This window comes from Rutilus rutilus (assembly GCF_951802725.1).
Source record: "Rutilus rutilus genome assembly, chromosome: 1".
Taxonomy (NCBI): Eukaryota; Metazoa; Chordata; class Actinopteri; order Cypriniformes; family Leuciscidae; genus Rutilus; species Rutilus rutilus.
The window spans coordinates 15,537,433-15,563,698 of record NC_140209.1 but is presented as its reverse complement, the minus strand read 5'-3'; the positions used below and the strand labels follow the sequence as shown (position 1 = coordinate 15,563,698).

At 37.5% G+C, this 26,266-nt stretch overlaps 1 protein-coding gene across 1 annotated transcript in view; it reads right to left on the bottom strand.

Moving 5' to 3' along the window:
• Positions 1-642: 642 nt before the first annotated feature.
• LOC311276535 (uncharacterized protein) overlaps positions 643-26,266 on the bottom strand; it is a 43,716-nt gene continuing 18,092 nt past the window's right edge. Inside the window, exons 2-4 of the mRNA XM_084386235.1 lie at positions 9,448-10,975; positions 3,354-3,450; positions 643-1,025 (exon numbers count right to left, since the gene is read on the bottom strand). Coding sequence (XP_084242361.1) covers positions 3,381-3,450; positions 9,448-10,975 — 1,598 coding nt within the window. The 3' untranslated portion in view covers positions 643-1,025; positions 3,354-3,380. The remainder of the gene's footprint in view (positions 1,026-3,353; positions 3,451-9,447; positions 10,976-26,266) is intronic.

Genomic DNA, 26,266 nt, shown 5'->3' with positions numbered 1-26,266 from the left:
CCAATGTGTGTGATCCTAACGCAGAACTGGCCAATAACGAGGCAGCGTTCTGACGTAGATCCCGGAAACACTGAACTGTGTACAACAACACGTGTTGAAGCGTGTGCAGAGCAGAGGAGCAGTAAATGAAGATATAAACAAACCCAATAAGTTATGATTTCTGTGCTTTTCACATTCAATCTAATTGCTACATTGTATTAAATGCTACAAAAAAAAAAAAAACTAGTTTCAGAGCTCTGTACAGGTCATTATACAAAAACATCTGCAGTGTTTTAATTGGAAAGTTAGTTTACATATTTATATAAACAATAACCATTGGGGAACGTTCTATATTTGGTAACTATTTCTATGTTAATATTAAAAATGTCTATGTTGTTAAAAATAACTATCCTGCAACCTTCTGGGAACATTATTTTATTGTTGCAAAGAAATAAAAAGAGCATTCCTAGAACATTATTATTTAGTTCCCAAAACAATAAAAAGACAGGAACCAAAAACTAACGTTAGGGGAACGTTCTGTGTTTGCTGGGAAGCCCCAGAAGAAAACGTAATACTTGGCTTTCAGAACTGAAAATGATGTAATTATTCCTGAAGCAAGAAGAATCAGCAGAAAATAAAATTGGACAATAACAACAAGCTGTTGATAAAATTATAATGAGTTTAATCAATCATAACTTGACGTACAAAAATTTGTAAAAAATAAAACTAATGAGACAGATCTCTGAAAAACAATGAACGAGTTATAATTAATATCAGATTCATGTCTCTGTTGAAAGTGTTACGGCCTCTTCTTCAGCTCCTGAACATGAAAGTGTTTTTCCGGTGTAATTTTTCTGGTGCTCTTCTTCTGAATGAGAAGACAGAAGTGATTTCAGAACGAAGGCCCGAGTGAAACTCTTCCCGCATTGATCACACGTGTAAAGTTTCTCTCCGCTGTGGATCCTCATGTGAATCTTCAGACTTCATTCACATGTGAAGAGTTTTTTAGGCTTCTGTTTTTCCTTTCTCGTTCACGTCCATCAGGTCTAAAAGAAACATTAAATCAAGTGAGATTTCAAATGAGAGACAAACATGAAATGAAAAGCGAAGCTCAAAGTCAAGATCACTGAGTTCAATAGTAATTTTAATCTCCCCTTACGAAAAAAAAAAGTATACTTCAAGTTCATTTTATGAAGTATACTTGAGTAATGTTCAAGTATATTTTTAAGTATACTTTATGTAGTAAGTATAGGCAATGTCAATATGTACTAGTAGTAAACTTGTAAGTGTACTATTTTAATACCGCTTGGGACTAAATTGGCCCACTTGAAGTATATAAAAGTATATGTTTAAGTGTACTATAAGTGTAACGGTAGTAAACTTTAAGTGCACAACTAGTTCATAATTACGTTTCTCATTTGTACTGCAAGTGAACTTATGAGTATACTAGTAGTTTACTATTTTAATACTTGCAGCAACTTTGAAGTATACTCTCAGTAAACTACTAGTTTAGTAGTTTTATACTACAAGTTTTCTTTAAGTGAACTTAACATCATGCTTATAGTTTACTGAGTACACTAAAAGAGTAAAAATAATATATAAATGGTAAACTATAAGCATGATGTTAAGTTCACTTAAAGAAAACTTGTAGTATAAAACTACTAAACTAGTAGTTTTCTTTAAGTGAACTTAACATCATACTTATAGTTTACCATTTATATTATTTTTACTCTTTTAGTGTACTCTCAGTAAACTACTAGTTTAGTAGTTTTATTCTACACGTTTTCTTTAAGTGAACTTAACATTATACTTATAGTTTACTATTTATATACAATTTTTGCAGTTGCAGTAGGCCTACTAACAGTATACTACTATGTTCAAATGTTATTTTTTATACTTGAAAAATACCTTTAACTCTACTTTAATTTTAAAAACATTTTATTTGCTTCATGCATCCTTTTTTATCAACACTCGAATGTCAGTAAGTTTCATAAAGAAAGGTAACATTTTGTTAAAAATGTTGAGAAAATCACATTTTTGTCAAAGACTACGCCTTGATCAGATCCAGAACGATGATCAAAACACAGATGGCGTAGATCGAGTCCAACACCCCCAAAACTTCACAGTCGTTTTCTCTTCATGGGTTAGGCCTACGCTTCATTTCATTTGGAAACATTAAGCAGTTTTGATTTACAAGCTGTTTAATGTTTGATGATCACATTATTTTACATTTGAGTGAGCAATCTTCTATCACATGGTTCAGCTTCTTCTTCTCCTGTGTTTTGATCTAGAGATTCTGTACTAGAACTGCCATAGCGCCCCCTACCGTATACCAGTGAAAACATGGATAGCTGGAAAATTCAGTCAATGGTGGGGAAAAGTTTAATTAAAGTAAATATGTACACTACCAGTGAACTAGCCTACAGAAAAAATTCAGATATGCAGAATTAGAAACATATCTGTTTTATATCAACATTTTAATCAATATTTTCAAACAAAGTTTCATAAGACTGTATATGAAAAACAATGTAAAAAAAAGTATATTTAATAGGCTACTCGATCAAAAGAGTTAACACAACTGCAAGCCAAGTATACTTTGAATAATTAAAATTTTAAGTATATCTCGATCAAAAGATTGAGTACAAATATAGGGCAAATATACTTGGACTTTTCTCTCAGTATAAGTCAAGTACACTTAAGTGTAATTAAGTATATTTTTGAGAAGTATATAAAATGTAGACTGAAAGTATGCTTTCTTCTTTTTAGTTGAAAAGACACTTGAATAAACTTATTTTCCATGCTTTTATTAATTTTATTTACTCTATAAGCTATTCCACCCGAAAGTTTGTTACTATATAAAGCTGAACATGTTAGTTTATAAGACATTATGTAATATTATTTTTTTTTAAGTATTTAATAAGCTACTCAATCAAAATAGTAAACAAAAGTACAAGCCAAGAATACTTAGAATACTTAATTATACTTTTAAGTATATCTCGATCAACAAGTATAGGCCAAATATACTTAGACTTTTCTGTCAGTATAAGTCAAGTATACTTAAGTGCAATTTGAAGTATATTTCTGAGAAGTACATAAAGTATATTTCTGAGAAGTATATAAAAAGTAGACTGAAAGTATACTTTCTTATTTTTAGTTTAAAAGAAGTATACTAATAGAACACTTGAATAAACTTTTTCTTTAGGGTCATCAAATCTGGTCAACAACTGCTGTGCACGATTATGATCTATTTTAATGTCATGAAGATTATTTGTGTTATAAATAACTAGTTTTGTCATGAAACAATGTAAATCTGGTGAGCATCAGCATGTTCTTCATCATGAAGAATGAATGAGGAATCAAGAATAAACACCAACCTCTTTGTTCTTCAGTATCTTGATGTTTCATTCTGCAGGTTCTGGATCACTGGCGTTCTCTCCGTCCTCTCCTTCCAGATGCTTTCTGGCAGTTCTGCTGAAAACAAACAAGTTTCATTTCTTACAATCATGATGAGAGAGGAATAATCAATATATTAGACTCTGAACTAAGTACTAAGGCTAATCACATGTTGAAAAATATAGTGACCTTGATCATGTAACTTAAGATTATCAGGTTTTGTCGAAGCCACAACAAACACAACAAACAAAACTAACATAAATCACCTAGTGCTGAAACAAGCCAAGTTTTCCTAAACATGAAAATGCTTCATATTCAGCGCTTCAAATAAACTCTTAAGCATACAGTTTAACACGTCGTTCAGATGCATGTGTTGTTTGCTCTGATGTGGTGTTCCCTTTGTGTAACTTATTAACCTTTATTTAACCAGGTAAAATCACTGAAGAACAAGCTCTTATTTTCACCAACAGCTTGACAGAAATAAAATCATACATTACAAAACACACACATACACACATTCATTTAAAACATTTACAAGCTGTGATAAAAACACTCCCTAGTAGTTTTATTAAATGCAGAGATTGAGGCACTTTTGAGGCACATTCTTATATTTAAGTATATCCTTATCGGTAAATGTTAGAAAGCCGTGTGTGTATTTCCATTTTCCTTAAAGGGGCATTTCACCCATTTGAACATTGTTTTTTATTTAAAGTGGGTCATATATGTAGTCGAAATGTAAAAGAAATTTTGAATTTGGTGCCTTCGTGACCGAGAAAAGACAAAAAATAACTTTAGGACGCATTTGTATGAAAGACAACAACTCCCACAATGCACCACATTGCACAGCTCCGCAAGCCACTCCCACTAATCCAGAAAGCGCATATCTGCCTATAAGAGAAATCACTCTTCCGTCTACAAGTCTAGCTACCACCAGAGCTTGAAATTCATTTCACATTCACACAAAATGTCTAGTTAGTTGGCGAACTCATTAGTGCATTACTCCTCGTTTGTATTTCTTTCGAAAAGGTTAATTATTGCATGGTACCTGGATGTTCAGTCAGAACATATGCGGTGCGAAACTAGGAAACTAGTTCACAACACAAACGTCCGTGTCCTCGTCTGATTCAGAGATTTCGTCCAGGAGAAATTGTCATCGTTGAAATTCTTTGCCGCAGACGGACTCTATCTCTGTGTTCGTAGCGGTTCGTAGTTGCATAGTGAGATCACCGGCGCCACCAGTCCGCCCTAACCCGAGCCAGTCCGGGCTCCTCGTCCGCGGCAGGCAGGTCTTCTGCCTCTGCGGCTCTTCGCTATAATGCGGCTTGTAAAGGTAGCCACAAACACCTGATTCAAGCATCAGACTTCCGAAATCCTCTTCTTCTAGTCTATATCATATTGAGCACTCTCCTCCGCTATTGTCATAACTTTACATCTGTCTCCACAGCGCCTGTTAGCTTAGCTTCAAACAAGATGGAGGATATTGCTTTCAGTTTCAGAGAGTAAAGTCCCACCCACTGATCTGTAATAGGTCTGTAGCGTGAGCGGGTCCCGCCCCCTGGGAAAGATGAGGAACGAGTGCTTGTAGTCTCAACAGAAATCCCCCCCTCTTACACTTCCTCCTACAATGACGCAAAATGACGATTTTCGCGTCATTGTAGGAGGAAGTGTAAGAGGTAAATAACGGATTTCTCCCGTCTCAGGGGAAAATGAGAGAGTGTTGCACGACCATTCAATAGTATGAGAGGGTTTCTAACAATGCAAAGCTTAATACAAATGGGTGAAGTGTCCCTTTAAATGCTTGTCCCGAGAGCGAGTGAGTCTCTGTTCAACTTTACAGAACGAGCTCCAGGACCTCTAGTTGATGATGAGCAATAATTCTGACTAAAATACACATTTGTTTATTCTACATTAATCTACATTGTTCATAGAAGATTAACATGAAGGATTTAAAACCTACATTTAAAGGTAGGGTAGGTAATCCTTTTTCTAAAAAAAAAACATTCCAAATTTGTTTAAACTGTCTTTATATACCAATACATAATTAAAATGTAAGTACTCTGAAAAAGAAAATATAAAAATCGAGTGACTGTAGACCTTTTAATCTGCAATAAACACAGCTCATTATTTCCATTCACTCCCACCCCCTCTACAAAGCCACGCCCCCAAAACACATGAACGCGCGACGCCAAACGCTCAGGCTGGAACAAGACGCATTTATTACCTGAGACGAGTGGAGAGGAAGGAGCGCAGTACATACAGTGACATCATGTCAGAATCACATGTAATAAAATACCTAACTTTATCACTATGAATATAAACAAATAAGATTTCTTTTAGTACTCACTCACTATCAAGCTAGCATATCGATACTGGTAAAGTTTCATTCGGTAACGAGCTATATTTATAAGGCAAAACTAAAAACAGGTTGCATTGATACCAGAGCATGTGAGCGGAGTGGAGCGGAGTGGGCACCTAAAAGCTGTCACAACGAACCGGCAAAATGATTATGAATATGTAAAATATAGCAGAAGACATTTTAATTTTTTTTTATGTCTGTCGGCTGGAAAGATGCTGACTCGTGATCTTCGCAGTAGTGAACGCGCCTGAGAGAAATGCACATTTCATACGGGAGAGTAGTCTGTTTTCTTTCGTTTTGAATTGTTCTGTTTAAAAGTAGACATTTCAAGCTTTATATATATATATATGTCTCAGGTGTGTGAGGCAAGTAGGCTATACGCTGAGTTTCGGTTCATTCATGAGACAAACTCCAGGTTCACGCCGGCGCCTTCGTATCGTGGTTATCTATTTTCTAATATATTTACTTCTTATTAAATCCAGACAATTGGTTGATGAAACCTTGATTAAAATTAAGATACAATTAATACAAAACGAAATTAAATTTAAAGACAGGCTTTGTGCTTTCTGTTTGAGGTCTGAGTGAAAGTTTTAAAGCAGTCTTAGTGCCGCTTTCAGAGCGCTCACGTCCGTAACGGAGAACTGTCCCGTCCATAACATTTTTTTTTTTTTTTTTTTATACATTTCTAAATAAATGTGACTTATAGTCCAGTGCGAGGCTAGGCCTATGTTTTTTCTTCTTCATGGCGCATTTTTTGACTGATGCGCCTTATAGGCTACTCCGGAGCGACTTATATTGATAGGCTACACCTGTCTGAATTCTCATTTTACTTTTTGAACTCCATTATTGAGCCGAGTTTTGCCTGAAAATAGTCTACTGTTGATGACTGTGCAAGACAAATGGATTCAGGGTCAGGCTTGACTGAGCATGCTTCAGACTCGTGGTGTGAGCGGAGCGGAGCGAGAAATGCGACGCTCCGTCCTTTTGAAATTGCCGCTCTGCGCTCTGTCCAAGATCCGCCCGCTCACGCTCACGCTCCCCGCTCGCTCCCGCTCCACTCCGCTCACATGCTCTGATTGATACACGTTTTTCCATTACCATCAGTTACACTGTGATGAAGGTGGATTTCGTGTAAGATTCATAACATATACGGTGTTTTGCATGTAAGAGTTTCCATGATGAAAACATTGTTGACTCTAATGAAGACTAACGTACACTCCGAGTCCGGAGACAAGTACCGCATCGTCGGTTCGAGGACAGGTCCGGGGTTGAGGGCGAAGCAGAGGAGGTCGTTCAAGAGTGCGGGCAGGGTCCGAGGAAGTAGTTTTTGCCTTGTTTGCCTTCGCTGACTGCATATGCAGGTGCTTTGAGCTGAATATTTCCGGGAACGGTGACATGTGATGAGTGCACGCAGGGCAGCGCGCGCAGTGGGGCTCGGGCACGAGACATGAAGGCATCTGATTGGTTCTTTACATTCGCACCGAATGGCAGTGATTGGTCAGAGTTTTTACTGTCCTGCAGCTGCTACAGAGGTCTGATTTTTTTTCATTCCTTTTCCTAAACACATAATGTATTGACTACTATCAGGATGGAAGAACCATTTCACCCAGTATAAAAAAAAGTGTTTCTGAACAGGATAACCTACCCTACCTTTAACGTCTATGAAAACAGAAACTGTAACTAATGTGTCATATAAACAGAGATGAGTTCTAAAACATTATCAGTAATTCTAATAACATGCCAGATGAGATGGACTTGGTAATTGCAATGATGTATTCGTTGTTTTGTTTACTTTTCTGAAAATACATACATATATTCCAGCGAATATTCCAGCATATTCCTTTCTCTTTACTCTTAAATATAACACATAAATCTTTTACAAATGTAGTTTTAAATCTTCAGTCTACTGGTTATAGTGCTGATTTAAAAATGTGAAATAAAAACGTTGGTTTGCCAAGTATAAGTTTGCCTACACTTTGAAACGTTTAGTTTTACAAATGGGGACAATCGTTGAAGCATTAAAGGAGAACTCCAGTCAATTTTAACATTGAGCTCATTTTTTTGTAAATTTGGAGTGCTGTTAATACAGAGAACAACGACAAAAATCGGTGTTGCCTACACCGTGTTATCCTCTTTTTAAAATTTGCACCCTGTTGACTTCAATGGGGCAAGTTTTAAACCTGCTTTTAGCCTCTTAACATCCTTGATGTGTCATTACAAGTGCACAGCCATGTTAGATGATTCCTTCAGACTGAACACGGGTGAATCTGACTGCAGTAGATGTGAAAGAAATGAATAAAAGTGATGTTAATTCAGCCAGCGCACATACCTGTATATACTTATAGTTTTCGGTCGAAGACCACAGTAGTTGATTGTCGAGTTTACGCGCATAGGTTTAGTTACCTATGATCACGCGCATGAACTCGACAATAGACTACTATGGACTTCGACCGAAAACAGGAAATAAATACGTATAAGCGCTACATTTGTCTATTTCTGCCACAATACCATGGTTACAGTTAGCATACATTAAATCCACAGTGAATATTGGTGATTTGTGGACTTAAAAGCCTTATAACTTAAAGGGGTCATATAATGTCATTTTTGTACAAGCTAATATGATTCTTTAGGGTCTAAATTAAAAGTTTGTAATATACTTTAATTAAAAATTCTCATTAGTATTGTAAGAAAACACTAATTTTACCTGGTCAATGTGGCATGTGTCTTTAAATGATAATGAGCTTTGCTCACCCTGCCCCTCTGTTCTGTGCGTACACTGTTTGTAACACAATAACACAATAACCATAACGCGTCGTTCATTATAAACTTGGGATTATGAATTATATTGATAACGTCGTACATAGAAAACATGCCGTAATGTACCCTGAGTGTAAAAATAGCCACATTCATCATGAAGCGTGCAGCAAGCGATTTGCAAAGATTAATATAAAGATTAATATAAAGGTCAATAAAACGTTACACTCACTCACTTCTTCTGGAGGTGCAGCAGGAACACGAATAGTTGGTACCGATCCTTTTTTCAGGAGCAGCTTCTTAGCAAATAACCAGTTTTTTACTGACCTCGTTTGTAAAGCAGTCTAAAATGAAATGAAGTGAAATGATTCGCACAAACATGAAAGCATTGACGTTGATCGCGGGGAATATTCCCTTCGAAAACAAACTCAGCCACTGCGTCTTCAGCGGTTCGGATTTAGGAACATCATCAAAATGATGCTGTGTTTGTTATTACACCCAAGAACAGAACACCACAATCGCTTAGATGGCATTCTACTCAGCACTCCAGCTATCAACAATGAACGCGCCAGTCGGCGCGTGCTATGATTGATAGCTCGCTCACGAGGGCGGGTCTGTGTTGAAACGCTGCTGTCAATCAACAATCGTGGGACGGGCGTCGATTTTGTGACGTCACTAAATGAACAGCTTGATTTGAGATGGAGGAAACATATAAGAAGCTTTAAAAAAAAAAAAAACCACTGGTTGGATTTTTGGCACTGCCAACACACATTTCAGTACAATCAACGTGTAAAAGTGCATGTACCATTATATGACCCCTTTAAAACTTCATGAACTTGTTAGTTCAAGTTGTGCCTTGTTTCTCCTGGCTTCCAAGTCAGTGCCCATGATTTACTCACCCTCAAGTCATCCTAGGTATATATTACTATATATTGTTGCTCAGCACATGAAAATAAACTACTTACTGTGATCTCAGACTGAGGTGATGTGGTTTCTCCATTGCATGGATCTTCATGTGTCGCATCAGTTGAGTTTTAATAGAGAAACTCTGTCCACACTGATCACACGTGTGCGGCTTCTCTCTGATGTGGATCCTCTCATGTCTTTTCAGAGATGATAACTGACTGAATCTCTTGTCACAGTGTGAACACTTGTAAGGTTTTTCTCCAGTGTGAATCCTCTCATGTTTTTTATGATTTGATGACCAAATGAATCTCTTGCCACAGTGTGAACACTTGTAAGGTTTTTCTCCAGTGTGAATCCTCTCATGTGTTTTCAGATGTGATGATTGACTGAATCTCTTGTCACAGTGTGAACACTTGTAAGGTGTTTCTCCAGTGTGAATTCTCTCGTGCACTTTTAAACAGTTCGCTGTAATAAAAGTCTTCTCACACTCAAAGCACATGTACTCTCTCATACCAGTGTGAACTTTCTGATGTCCATGTAAACTATCCAGCCGTGAAAAACTCTTTCCACACACAGAACATGAATGCGGCTTCTCCTTCGTATGAACTCTCAGGTGTTTCTTCAGCTCTGATGCACAGATAAATGCTTTGCCACATTGATCACATGAGAACGGCTTCACTCCAGTGTGGATCTTCATGTGAACCTTAAGGTGTGAAGATCGACTGAAACTTTTCCCACACTGATCACACTTAAACGGCTTCTCTCCAGTGTGGATCCTCATGTGAACATCAAGATCATGTTTGTATATGAAATTGTTTCCACACTGATGGCATACATGCGGCTTCTCTCCAGTGTGGATCATCATGTGTATCTTCAGGTTACTTTTAAAAGAGAAACTCTTTCCACACTGATCACATGCAAGTGACTTCTCTCCAGTGTGGATCCTCTCATGTGATCTCAGATTTGATGATCGATTGAATCTCTTGTCACAGTGTGAACACTTGTAAGGTTTTTCTCCAGTGTGAATACTCTGGTGCAGTTTTAAACTGTTCGCTGTAATAAAAGTCTTCTCACACTCAAAGCACATGTACTCTCTCACACCAGTGTGTATTTTCTCATGTATTTGTAAATATTGCCGCAGTGAAAAACTCTTTCCACACACAGAACATGAATGCGGCTTCTCCTTCGTATGAACTGTCAGGTGTTTCTTCAGGTTTGATGCCCAGATAAATGCTTTTCCACACCGATCACATGAGAACGGCTTCTCTCCAGTGTGGATCATCATGTGATGCTCAAGAGTACGCTTGCTTGTGTAACTCTTTCCACACTGAGTGCAGGTGAAAGATTTCTTGGCTCTTCTTTTCTTTAAAAATGTCTTTTTAGTCTTTGAACGACTCAAAGGTTTTTCTCCAGGTTTGACATGATGTTCCTCCTCCACTTCACTCTCCTCCTCCACTTCACTCAGTTCTCCACTCTCCTCCTTCACTTCACTCAGTTCTTCTCTCTCCTCCTTCACTTCACTCAGTTCATCACTCTCCTCCTCCACTTCACTCAGTTCTTCACTCTCCTCGCTCTCTTCCATCGGGTCTGACATGAAAGAAAAAATTATTAAATTAAAATAATTCAAAGAGAGAAATATAAAGTGAAAGGACATGGAAGTTAGTGATGAGTCATTCATGAACGATCAGTTCATTGCTTCTGTCACGTGACAAATGAACAAAAGACTAGTAAGTTAAAGTAATTATTTATGTTCCCTCTAAATTAAGGGAAGACTGCATTATAATGATTTCTTAATTCAGAATATGATCAAGTTTGCGTAGGTGGATGTGTTCGGGAAATTCGCCTGTTAAAAGTACAACATTTAAAGCCACTTAAATGAATGAAATGACTCGAAAAAAAGATTAGTTCATTTTGATGAACGAGATCGAACAAGAGAGTCAGTAAAATGATCCAAACTTCCCATCACCAATAAAAGTGAGCCCTGATGTAGAAAGTAGACAACTGTTATAAAATATTATGATAATTTGATGCCTTTTTATAAATTGATTATATGTCCTTGAAACTTTCCATGAATGAGGTAAATTCAGTGCTCAAACTCAGGGGGGTCTGAGGGGATCCGGGACCCCCCATAAGGTCCCAAATAAAGCGGACTTTTTTGAGGGGTAATTTTCTCTCTCTATATATCTTTCTACTATATCTATATCCCATCCACGTCGGGGCTTTTGTATTCCTTGCATAAATTGGAAACATTTAGGCTTAAGTTACAAATTTTTCATTATTAATAGTCCTGGTTCTACGGGAGTGCTAGAAATCTCGATGAAGATGAGATTCAGAATTTGTTTAAAACTTGTTTTTCATGCTGCTAGAACCAATGGCCAAACACACTGCAAAGTTTTGGGAATTACATGTTGTAGCCTGTAGGCTTCATTAGCCTACTATAATATAGCTTAAAAATAAGGTAAAAATTAACTGATTTGTATACAAACACTTAAATTACACTTTTATTTATTTTCATAATAATAAAGTTATATGAAATATAAACATTTAAATGGTGGCTGTCATAAAAACTTGCCATATTTATTCAAACATGCATTAACATTAAAAATAGAACATTAAAAATTATAATAAATATGTAAAATGGTGCATATATTTAACAACATGCTCCTCTCTAGAGTCTAGAGTTAATTTTTCTAGCTGACTAACGAGTTTATGGTCACTGGATATGTTTTTTCTGAGGTAAATGTGACGTTACATGACATTGTTTGCAAGCTGATTTACTTAAGTCTTTCCACGGTTGAAACACTGATTGAGCGATTTCATGTCACATGATACGGATATCGATAAGTTGTACACTACCTTTTAACACACTTTCAGATGCTCATTCATGTTTATTTCGTGCTGTAACTGGTATTATTAAGGCGGAAGAGAAGATCATGTGCGCTCCGCGCTGCTGCTTCTCTTGAGCTGTGCCAGAGCGATCTCACGCCACAGCACAAAACAGTATTTATGTTTATGAATTGCGTAATAAAATATAGCAAATAACAAAAATAAAATTTAAATCTGAGACTTTGTTTTTATATCAATAATAACAAAGCACAAAGATTATTGTGATTTATTTGATGGGATGCGAGCTAGAATGTTACATTCATTCATCAACTGAAAACAGGATGACTAATCGATTCTTGGGATTTAAGAATCAACATTGTTTCGTAAAAATGAGAATCTAATAAAATCGAGAAATCGATATTTTTTACCCATCCCTAACAGTGATGGGATTAACGGCGTTATAAATAAACGGTGTTACTAACAGCGTTATTTTTTTCAGTAACGAGTAATCAAACGAATTACTGTTTCCTCCGTTACAACGCCGTTACCGTTATTGTCAATAAAATGCAGCGTTACTACAAGCTCACTGAAGCGGTTTTCATTCGAGTAGGCTTTCTCTCAGCCATAGGAGCTGCAAAGTTTTTTCTCTGGTGTGTATTTGAGGCAACCGGTCAAAAGCGAGGCGAACGCCGCGAGCGCGCTGACAGTGCGCGAGAGAGACCGAGTCGAGTGTGTCCGAGAACGCGCTCGACAGTGCGCGAGAGAGACCGAATGTGTCCGAGCAGTATAAATACTTTATTTATAAATAATTTACACATTTCAGCATTAGAATAATCTCTGCAGCATATTGGTATCATATGCAATGTTTTAATTAGTTTATATAACAAACTCCAAAATAACCTGCAGGGAACGTTCAAAGAAAACATCTTTGTTTGACCAGTTGAGAACACGACTAGAATTTGGCTAAAATAACCACTGATGATGACTTTCTCTGTAGGATATAAAAATAAACTCCTAAAAGATTATATTTTAGTATTATTCTTTATGTTCAGTATTAGAGAACTTTTTTGTTAAAGGAGAACTCCGATCAATTTTAACATTGAGCTCATTTTTTTGTACATTTGGAGTGCTGTCAATACAGAGAACAACGACAAAAATCGGTGTTGCCTACACAGAGTTATTCTATTTTTAAAATTTGCACCCTGTTGACTTCAATGGGGCAAGTCTTAAACCTGCTTTTTAGCCTCTTAACATCCTTGATGTGTCATTAAAAGTGCACGGAAAATGTGAGTGATTCCTTCAGAGTGAACACGAGTGAATCTGACTGCAGTAGATGTGAAAGATATGTATAAAAATGATGTTATTTAAGCCAGCGCAAATACCTGTGTTTACTTCCTGTTTTCGGTTGAAGTCCAAAGTAGTCGATTGCCGAGTTCACGCGCGTGATCATAGGTAACTGAACTCGGCACTAGAAATTAATACTTTTATTGCATTAAATTGATATTAAAATAATAATAATTTGTTACATTTATATAGTGCTTTTCTGGGTCCTCTCCTCAAAGTGCTTCACATATGGAAAGGGGGAAACTCCTCAACCACCACCAATGTGCAGCATCCACCTGGATAATGCGACGGCAGCCATATTGCGCCAGAACGCCCACCACACACCAGCTTACTGGTGGAGAGGAGACAGTGATGAAGCCAATAAGTATATGGGGATGATTAGGAGGCCATGATGGACAGAGGCCAAGGGGCAAATTTGGCCATGGGATTTTTAATGACCACAGAGAGTCAGGACCTCAGTTTAAAGGTCCCGTTCTTCGTGATCCCATGTTTCAAACTTAAGTTAGTGTGTAATGTTGCTGTTAGAGCATAAATAATATCTGTAAAATTATAAAGCTCAAAGTTCAAGACCAAGCAAGAAATTTTATTTAACAGAAGTTGACTACAGTGAACGGCCCGTTTGGACTACATCCCTCTACTTCCTTCTTTAATGACGTCACTAGAAACGTTTTTTGACTAACCTCCGCCCACAGGAATGCTTCCTCAACTTCCCCAAAATTCGTGTATGTACTTGTGCACTTCTTATAACTTACTATGTTTTCTCAGCTCTTACGGTGATTTTCTGAAGTAAAACTGACGCTTTATCTTTTGTGTGATGTACAATAAACTTTATTAAACTCATCAGTACATGTTTGATCATCATTCAGACAGCAGACTTGTAGGCTATTAATAAATAATGGATACATACAAGCAGATGACAAATACGTTATAATAACCGTAATTAAACTACTAAACTATACCTGTTCCATCTCTATACAGCACTCTGACTCTGTAGGCATTATTGTCTGACTCGAAATGAACACTGTTACTGAGAGTTTCTGATATTATCATCATTCCGTGAGATGAAATTGTCCTGACAGACTGAGCGCAAGCTCATGAAGCTCCGCCCCTTGGGTCGTCCAGCAGCAGCTCATTTGCATTTAAAGGGCACACACTAAAACAGCGCGTTTTTCTGAGCCCCAAAAAACGACAATTTAAACATGCTGTAAAAAATGATCTGTTGGGTATTTTGAGCTGAAACTTCACATACACACTCTGGGGACATCAGAGACTTATTTAACATCTTGTGAAAAGGGGCATAATACGGGACCTTTAACCTCTCATCTGAAGGATGGAAAAGACATTTATAATGTAACAAAAGATTCCATTTCAAATAAATGCTGTTCTTTTGAACATTCTATTCATCAAAAAATCCTGAAAAATAAAATGTATGACGGTTTCCACACAAATATAAACTGTTTCCAACATTGATAATAATCATAAATATTTGTTGATCATCAAATCATCATATTAGAATGATTTCTGAAGGATCATGTTACACTGAAGACTGGAGTAATGATGCTGAAAATTCAGCTTTGATCACAGAAATAAATTACATTTTACTATAAATTCACATAGAAAATAGACAATATTTCAGAATATTCTTTTTTTTATCAAATCAATGCAGCTTTGAGCAGAAGAGACTTCTTTTAAAAATCTTATCAATCTGAAATTCTGAAAGGTAGTGTATATTTCATTTTATTATGCATATTTATTTAAAAAAAATATTGAAACCAAAACATGGCATTGTCTAGTAGTGTGCAGGTAAAGAGGACCTCCACATGCTTTTACGGGTCTTCAAGTGCCTTATATGTAGTGCCCTGGTATATGTTTGTGTATATATATATAATCATTCTTTATAAAAAATAAAAAATAAAAAATATTTATAATAATAATAATAATAATAATAATATGTTTATTTTATATAGCGCCTTTCTGAGGACTCAAGGTCGCTTTACAATAATTACAAATGCACATAACATAGAAACATGACATAGAGAGGATACATATAAACTGTGAAAGATAACATAGTAGAGGTATTGTACATATAAAATCAGAACATTCAGGGGTCAGGGAAACAAGGATTTGTTGTGGAATTGAATTCCAAAGAGTTGGCGCAGCGGTGCAAAAAGCCCTTCCACCAAATGATGATAGTTTGTGTCGTGGGATTTTCAACAGACCGGTATCAGATGATCTAAGTGTGCGGACAGGTGTGTATGTATGGAGGAGGTCAGAGATATAGTTTGGGGTAGTGATGCACTGAAATGAAAATTCTGGGCCGAAACCGAAAATTTAGGATGCACTTGGCCGAAAACCGAAACTGAAGCCGAAAATGGCTTCTTTTAAAAACTTAGATATTATTGCTTGAATTTAATGGATCTGAAATGAAAAATCACAATATAATAATCAAACTTTTATTAACAGTTACATAACAAAACATAAAATATTTTTAACAATAAATATAAATAATAATACCAAATAATATTATTCTTCAAGTTTTATGTTCCATCAAATAAAATAGTTTTTTAAAAGTTGTGCAAAAAAAATCCACAATTTTGGAGATTTTTGCAGAACAAATGTTACATATTGTAACTTTGGTGTCCTCTCGTATAGGGCTGTCACTTTTGTGAAAAAAAAAAAATCCTGTTCGATTTTTGAGACATAGGCAAAGTGTTCATTGAATCGTTAGTAAATTGCCTATATTTGGCGTTGATCCGTTTTCAATGCCAAATATAGGCAAATCCACGGACAACTAAACAGGCATTAGGGCGAACGTAAAGAGGGCGCTTGAGACGCGCACAAGTTAGGAATGTGGACTGCCATAACATCAATGAAAAACATTACTGAAGGCTACATATTATGCACTATATTATGCAGAAATAGGCTGTGTGTGTGTGTGTGTGTGTGTGTGTGTGTGTGTGTGTGTGTGCCCTTGTTTATATTACATTGTGGGGACCAAATGTCCCCATAAGAATAGTAAAACCTGAGATCACCTACATTGTGGGGACCAGCCAGCGGTCCCCACTTTTCAAAAGGCTTATAAATCACACAGGATGAGTTGTTTTGAGAAAGTAAAAATGCAGAATGTTTCCTGTGATGGGTAGGTTTAGGGGTAGGGTTAGTGTAAGGGGACAGAATATACAGTTTGTACAGTATAAAAACCATTACGTCTATGGAGAGTCCCCACAAAGATAGTGAACCAGACATGTGTGTGTGTGTGTGTGTGTGTGTGTGTGTGTGTGTGTGTGTGTGTGTGTGTGTGTGTCAGAACCTGCAGTTGCTGTGTGACGCGCATTCGCTGCGAGCGTATAGTGACGAGCTGGACGCGCTCCGAGAGAAGGCCGTTAAAATCGATTCCCTATTTTCGTTTTCGAAACTTGTGTTGCTTGGTCCGATCGATTGTGCAATAAGTGACAGCCCTCTGACATGCTTAATCTTTGATAGGCAGACGAGACGCGTGATAACAGCTCGACCGTGAGTGAAACCTAAGCGCTTGCGCACGGATGGGAGGGGCGGGTGACATTCATTTTCGGTTTACGTTTTCGGCTGTTTTTTTTATTTCATATATTTTTTATATAGTTGGGTAACGTCTGCATAACAGTGGAATTTGAAGCCATGATGACGGATGATATCACCTAGTGGAAGCATGTAGATAATGAAGAGAAGAGGTCCAAGAACAGAACCCTGAGGAACACCGTGCGGGACAGAGACAAAGGTGGACTTTGATTGGCGGATGGAGATGTAATGCTGGCGATCAGACAGGTAGGAGGTGAACCAGGATAGGGCAGTTCCAGAAATACCAAGAGCAGAGAGTCGTGAAATGAGAATACTATGAGAGATTGTATCAAATGCAGAGGGAATGTCTAGGAGAATTAGAATACTTGTGGAGCCGGAGTCAGTGGCCACAAGGGAATCATTAACAACCCTAAGAAGTGCAGTCTCAGTGCTGTGAAGGGTGCGAAAACCAGATTGAAAACATTCATAAAGGTTATTGGATGACAAGTGAGTTTGAAGTTGAGCAGCGACCACTTTCTCAAGCAGTTTTGAAAGAAATGGTAAATTAGAAGTAGGTCGGTAGTTGGCCATGTCAGAGGGGTCGAGGCCAGGTTTCTTTAGGACAGGAGTGACGGCAGCTGTTTTAAGTTCCAGAGGAACAACACCAGTGCTTAGAAGTTGAGTGATGAGAAGTGAAATCGATGGTGAAATTAAAGCTGCAAGCAGCGATGAAAGGGCCCTCGCACCCGTGCCATCAACACTCGGTGGTTTTAGGAAGACAGAGCATGTTTGGGAAATGTACATTTAAGGAGGTATATATAGTAAGAGTATGTCAAAGTCAGTTACAAAATGTTTTGTATAATGGTGATAATAGCATGCTTCATGACTCAGCTAAGTGTTGCTAGCATGTTTAGTCTGTTTCTAGCATGCTCAGTACACAATAATTATGTGGTTAGTACTGCATTACTGTGTTAACCATGTCAGTTTCTGTTGCCAGTAGGTGGCGTTATGACTATAACTGAATATGAGCATGGATGTGTGTTCAGGACAGAACTCTTATCAAACGTGTGAAGTTTGGTGCAAATTGGACATTGCCTTCTTGAGTAACAACAAAGTCATGTTTCATTGAATTAGCATTCTTTAGCACTTAGCTAAGCATTGTTAGCATGTTTTAACATGTTTCTAGCATGTTTAGAACTCAATGGCATTTTTAACATGTTGCTAGAACGGCATCAACGTGTTAAACATGTCACTTCCTGTTGCCAGTATGTGGCGCTATTACTATAACTGAACATTCTCATGCAGATGTGTTCAGGCCATGACTCTTATCAAAAGTGTGAAGTTTGGGGCAGATTGGACATTCCATGCCTGAGTTACAGCAAATTCCTATTTAATTGCAATAATAGCATGCTTTAGCACTTAGCTAAGAGTTTGCTAGCATGTTTTAGCATGTTTCTAGTATGTTGTTAACATGTTTAACACTTGCTGGCACTTTTTTATATGTTATTAGGAGTCCATAACAGTGTTAACATGTCACTTCCTGTTGCCAGAAGGTGGCGCTATGACTGTAACTGAATATAAGCATGGTCATGTGTTCAGGACAGAACGCTTATCAAAAGTGTGAAGTTTGACGCAGATTGGACATTCCATGCCTGAGTTACAGCAAATTCATATTTAATTGCAGTAATATCATTCTTTAGCACTTAGCTAAGTGTTTGCTAGTATGTTTTAACATGTCTCTAGTATGTTGGTAGGATGTTTAGCACCTACTGGCATTTTTTTATATGTTATTAGGAGTCAAGAGCAGTGTTAAACGTCACTTACTGTTCCCAGCAGGTGGCGCTATGACTATAACTAAATATGAGCATGGACATGTGTTCAAGAGATAACTCTTATCAAACGTGTGAAGTTTGGGGTAGATTGTACATTGCCTTCTTGAGTAACAACAAAGTCCTGTTTCATTGAATTAGCATGCTTTAACACTTAGCTAAGTATTGCTAGCATGTTTTAATATGTTTCTAGCATGTTTAGAACTCAATGGCATTTTTAACATGTTGCTAGAACGGCATCAACGTGTTAAACATGTCACTTCCTGTTGCCAGTAGGTGGCGCTATTACTATAACTGAATTTGAGCATAGACGTGTGTTCAGGCCATGATTCTTATCAAACGTGTGAAGTTTGGGGCAGATTGGACATTCCATGCCTGAGTTACAGCAAATTCCTATTTAATTGCAGTAATAGCATGCTTTAGCACTTAGCTGAGTGTTTGCTAGCATGTTTCTAGTATGTTGCTAACCTGTTTAGCACTTGCTGGCTCTTTTTTATATATTATTAGGAGACCACAACAGTGTTAAACATTTCACTTCCTGTTGACAGCAGGTGGCGCTATTACTATAACTGAATATTCTCATGTAGATGTGTTCAGGCCATGACTCTTATCAAACGTGTGAAGTTTGGGGAAGATTGGACATTCCATGCCTGTGTTACAGCAAATTCCTATTTAATTGCAGCAATAGCATGCTTTAGCACTTAGCTAAGTGTTTGCTAGCATGTTTTAGCATGTTTCTAGTATGTTGTTAGCATGTTTAGCACTTGATGGCACTTTTTTATATGTTTTTATATGTCCACAACAGTGTTTAACATGTCACTTCCTGTTGCCAGCAGGTGGCGCTATGACTGTAACTGAATATGAGCATGGTCATGTGTTCAGGACAGAACGTTTATTAAAAGTGTGAAGTTTGGTGCAGAATGGACATTGCCTTCTTGCGTAACAACAACATCCTGTTTCATTGAATTAGCATGCTTTAGCACTTAGCTAAGTATTGCTAGCATGTTTTAACATGTTTCTAGCATGTTTAGAAGTCAATGGCATTTTTAACATGTTGCTAGAATGGCATCAACGTGTTAAACACGACACTTCCTGTTACCAGTAGGTGGCGCTATTTCTATAACTGAATATTCTCATGTAGATGTGTTCAGGACAGAACGCTTATCAAAAGTGTGAAGTTTGGGGCAGATTGGACATTCCATGCCTGAGTTACAGCAAATTCCTATTTAATTGCAATAATAGCATGCTTTAGCACTTAGCTAAGAGTTTGCTAGCATGTTTTAGCATGCTTCTAGTATGTTGTTAGCATGTTTAGCACTTGCTGGCACTTTTTTATATGTTATTAGGAGTCCATAACAGTGTTAAACATGTCACTTCCTGTTGCCAGCAGGTGGCGCTATGACTATAACTGAATATGAGCATGGTCATGTGTTCAGGACAGAACTCTTATCAAACGTGTGAAGTTTGGGGCAGATTGAACATTCCATGCCTGAGTTACAGCAACTTCCTGTTTCATGGCGAAACATCGAAATTTGTCAGGCCGCCGAGGACCCGCCCTTCGACGAAAACTCAAGATCTTCGCAATTTAACGTCGCAAAGGCCTTAAGATTACACTCACCAAATTTGAAGATGATCAGATTAAAACTGTAGGAGGAGTTCGTTAAAGTACGAGGCCTGAAAATGGCAAAAACTGCACAAAAATCTGAGAGGAAGTTGAAAATGGCTGACTTCCTGTTGTGTTTAGGGCTATGCTCCAAGAGACTTTTTTGTAGGTATTAGGTCATTACATGTATGTACCGAATTTCGTGCACGTACGTGGAACGTTGCGGGAGGCGCACTCCGTTGAACTTTTATAGGTGGCGCTATCGAGCCATTTTGCCCCGTCCAATTCTGAAACCTATATCAGATGTAAATTTTCGCCAGTTCTGACGCGTGTGCAAAGTTTTGTGAGTTTTCGAGCATGTTTAGGCCCTCAAAAATGCAATTAAATGCGGAGAAGAATAATAATAATAATAAATATAGCTGCGAGCAGCGATTACGGGCCCAAGCCGGTGGCACCGCAACCCCGGTGCCTTTAGTTACCTAAAGGCACCGGGGTGGCGGTACCGCCGGCTTTGGCCCTCCATCGCTGCTCGCAGCTATATTTATATATATATATATATATATATATACACACCGTTCAAAAGTTTGGGGTCAGGAAGATTTTTTATGTTTTTAGGAGAAGTCTCTTCTGCTCACTAAGGCTGCATTTATTTGATTAAAAATACAAACAAAAACAGTAATATTGTGAAATATTATTCCCATTTAAAACAGCTGTTTTCCATTTTAAAATATTTTACACTGTAAGTAATTTATGTGATCAAAGCTGAGTTTTCAGCATCATTACTCCTGTCTTCAGTGTCACATGATCCTTCAGAAATCATTCTAATATGATGATTGATGGTCAATAAATATTAATTATTATTTTCAATGTTGAAAACAGTTGTGTACAGATTTTTTTTCAAAATGCGTTGATGAATGTAAAGTTCAAAAGAACAGCATTTATTTCAAATACAAATTTTTTTTAACATTATAAATGTCTGTACTGTAACTTTTGATCAGTTTAACTCATTCTCGATGAATAAAAGTATTGATTTATTTTATTTCTTTCCCCCAAAATTTAAATTTAAATTATTACTGACCCCAAACTTCTCAACGGTAGTGTTTAATGTTACAAAAGCTTTAGATTTCAGATAAATGCTGTTCTTTTGAACTTTCTATTCATCAAAGACTGTACACAACTGTTTTCGACATTTAAAATAATAATGAATGTTTCTTGAGCATCAATCATCATATTAGAATAATTTCTGAAGGATCATGTGACAGTGACGACTGGAGTAATGATGCTGAAAACTCAGCTTTGATCACAGGAATAAATAACAGTTTAAAATATATTAAAATAGAAAGCAGCTGTTTTAAATTGGAATACTATTTTACAATATTACTGTTTTTGTTTGTATTTTTAATCAAATAAATGCAGCCTTGGTGAGCAGAAGAAACTTCTCTGTTATGTGCGCGCCACAGACTGCACGCACGTCCGCTTAGAGTTCCGCCTTTTGCATTCCGTCAATATTACGTTATTAGAAAAATATTTTTTTAGAGAATCGATTTTTTGACATTTGTGAATCGATTCAGAATCGTCCACGTCCGCATCGCGATGCATCTAAGAATCAATTTTTTCTCCCACCCCTAGATTTCATACAACAGGTTAATAAACAGTTACAATTAAGTCACTTACATTTTAGATGCAATGTTGACTGTTTTTGTTCTGTTTCAGCAGCGAAAATAGTTAAACAAAGATCACGGCAGAACCATCACGCATCACGTGTTTTCTCATAACTGAACGATTCAGCATTTTTAACGAATCGGTTGACTCAAAGATTGAATGATCAATCCATAAACATCTGTCTTAATCATGATCGACTCATTCGAACGAATCGTTTGAACGAATGAATCAATGACTCGCTTATTAAGATGGATGCCTGGCGACACCTAATGGCGGTTTAGTGTTGTTTAAAAGCATCATTCTTTCCCACATGTGTGTGATTTGTGTGTGCAACATTATCATTATTTTTCTTTCACTATTATATTAGCGATTTAAAAGCACCCACTCGTGTCACACATCGATTAACCGGTGGGAAAATATCCTCAGACACATACCTAATAAATGTATATTTAAATACAATATTGGCCTACCTGGTAAAAAGTTTTATATACTATTTTGATGTCCTTTTGGACACAAGAGGGCAGTATAGCCCTATGTTTGCTTTTTTGTTGAACCAAATAGCACTAAATAGCCTGTTTTTAACTTTTTCATTCTTCTTGAATTGCAAAAACAGAATAAAATGGGTTTAGTTGTGATATTTGTATACTTTTATATAGAAATAAATGGTATATAATTACATTTTTAGAAGATTTTTACTTTAATCCCTCGCCATAGCAAAACCGTTTGAGATATTTATTATCCATTCACAATTTAGCATATTTAATGTAGTTTCATCATGTTGAAAAAGTTTGGTACGAATAAAATAAATAGTTTAAGAGGAGTGGCTAAAAATTCAGAGGCTGATTTTGCAAAAAAATTCACATTCAGACCAAAATATCTGACTTCCTGATGGCCAGAGCTATTGAATGTAAATTAGAAAGTTGTCCGGCTTGATGAGAACAATATACAAACTATTTTTTCTTTACTGTAGTTAAAAGTAACCCCCCCACTTTTGTCAAAAGCATGTTGAAAGTGACACACTTCCTGCTGCCAGTTGGTGGCGCTATAACTTTGACTCACAATAGCTACATCCATCTGATCGGCCTCTTACCACGAACACACTGCTGAAGTTTCATCAAGATCAGTTAATGTATGCAGAAGTTATTCCACTTCCGTGTTTCTCTTTTCTCGCCATAAATTCGATTCCTCGCCACAGCCAAACCGTTCGAGATATCAAAAATCCGTCCGCAATTTAGCATCCTCAAAGTCTTGACTACATGCACACCGAGTTTGAAGGGGACACGGTGAATTTTCTAGGAGGAGTATTTCACATTCCACAGCAAGCGTTTTCCAAACAACCCATAATAGCCGACTTCCTGTTGGGCTGGCGTAAAACTTGACCGGGGTAAAGTTGTTCGGCCCGATGAGATCTATATGTGTACCGAGTTTCATATTAATTCATGCGAGCGTGTTTGATATATGGATCAAGTTTTAGAACCCCGTTCAAGGGGGCGCTGTTGAGCCCCCCAGCCACGCCCGGGTACCAGCTTCAGCCCGGCCCTGATGGCCGTGGGTTCTGACCTGTGTGCAAAGTTTCAAGAGTTTTTGAGCATGTTAAGGACCCCAAAAGCCCCTGAAACCTTGATTAACAATATAAAAGCAATAGTCAAATCCCCCCCTCCCCTCACACACACACAGACACAGAGAGAGGGAGAGAAAATTCTTCAGAAAATCCACATTCAAACCAAAATATCTCTCTTCCTGTTGGTCGGAGATGGTTAATGTCAATTAGAAAGTTGTCCGTCTTGATGAGAACAATACACATACCAAGTTTTGTTGCTGTTGATAAAACTAACCGCCCCATTTATGACTAAAGGTGGCGCTACTGAGCCCCTCACCACGCCCGTTTCTGAAACTTTGCACATGTCTACGGGCTAATAAATGTGATGTGTCTGTCGAGTTTCATCCAATTTCAAGCATCTTAAGAGTCTCAAAAGCATCCAAAAAGAAAATTAAAGTTTGATGCGTTGCCACGGCAACAGTATCTAAGATATCAATAATCCTTTCACAGGTCTACATCTGCCGTGTGTTTACATTATACAGATAAAGTTTGAAGCAAATCGGGTAAAAATAAGAGGGTGATTTCAAAGCATTTTGAAAGTGACACACTTCTTGCTGCCAGTAGGTGGCGCTATAATTTTGACTCACAATAGTCACATCAATGTGATCAGCCTCTGACCACGAACACACTGCTGAAGTTTTATCAAGATCCGTCAATGTATGCAGAAGTTATAATACACTTCCTGTGTCCCATTATTCGCCATAAATTTGTTTCCTCGCCACAGCCAAACCGTTCGAGATATCAAAAATCCCCTGGCAATTTTTCATCCTCAATGTCTTGACTTCATGCACACAGAGTTTGGTGCTGACCGGGTGAATTCCCTAAGAGAAGTGTTTCAAATTCCTAAGCATGCATTTCCAAACACCCCTAAATAGTCGACTTCCTGTTGGGCTGGCGTAAAACTTAGAGCATGAAAGTTGTGCGGCCCGATGAGATCTATATGTGTACCGAGTTTCATATTATTACATGCAAGCGTGTTTGATTTATGGACCAAGTTTTCGGACCCTGTTCCAGGGGGCGCTGTCGAGCCCCCCTGCCACGCCCGGGTACCAGCTTCAGCCCGGCCCTGATGGCCGCGGGTTCTGACTCGTGTGCAAAGTTTCAAGAGTTTTTGAGCATGTTAAGGGCCCCAAAAATGCCTAAATAGTCGTAAGAAAAATAATAATAAATATAGCTGCGAGCAGCGATGGCGGGCCCAAGCCGGTGGCACCGCCACCCTGGTGCCTTTAGTTACACTAAAGCCACCGGGGTGGCGGTGTCACCGGCTTGGGCCCTCCATCGCTGCTCGCAGCTATATTTATATATATATATATATATATATATATATATATATATATATATATATATATATATATATATATATATATATATATATATATATAACAAAAAAAATATAATATATACATTATATATGTAACAAAAAATAAAAAAATAAATATAATATATATATATATATATATATATATATATATATATATATATATATATATATATATGGCGAGGCGAGGAACGGGCAGAGAAGAGCGAACGTTTTTGGACATTCATCATATTGCATTGGTTTTCATTTCTTGTCCTCAAACCAAGCACTAATCTGTTTATTTTTAAGTCACACATTCTCCATTGATTAAAAAAGACAATCAAATGTATTTTTTAATGGTAGTATTATTTTATACAGAAATAAATTATTTATAATTCAGATGAGAATAAAGTTAGTGTTAATTAAAATTGTAAGGAAAACAAATATATTGATCTAAAATCTACCATCATTTGCTGCAAATAGGTTGACTATTTATATTTATTATTATATTTTATTACGGCTGTAATGAACCGGCTGCGATGTCAAGATTGCAATGCTGGAATGCACAGTGTGTGTGTGTGTGTGTGTGTGTGTGTGTGTGTGTGTGTGTGTGTGTGTGTGTGTGAGGCGTGGGCGCGATCGAACAGTGGAAACATAAAAACATAGGCTACTCCGTCAGTTTGTTCATACAGGACATCATTTAAACTGCACTGTGTTTACTTAGGGTGTATTCACACCTGCCTTGTTTGGTTCGATTGAATCGAACTCTAGTTCGTTTCCCCCCTTGGTGCGGACCTTTTGGGCAGGTGTGAATACAGCAATCGAACTCGGGTGCGGACCAAACAATCGAACCGAGACCCAGCTGAAGAGGTGGTCTCGGTACGGTTCCAAACGAACTCTGGTACGGTTCATTTACGGTGTGAACATGAACCGACCCAACTGCAGAAAACTGCGTCTTTTTATTTGACTGCTCTTATGAGGATACTTAACAAAACTGACATTTTGGCATAATGGTGTCTTATTATACAGACATCCAAAGTCTCCCGGAAGTTCCGGCAGTCTCCCGCATGTCGATAGAAGCGCATGAATGCCCGCAAATCATTTAAAATCTCCGGAAATCTAGAGCGAGCGAGCAAGAGTGCGCGCACGGCAGAGAGAGGGAGCGAGAGACCTTGCGTGTGTG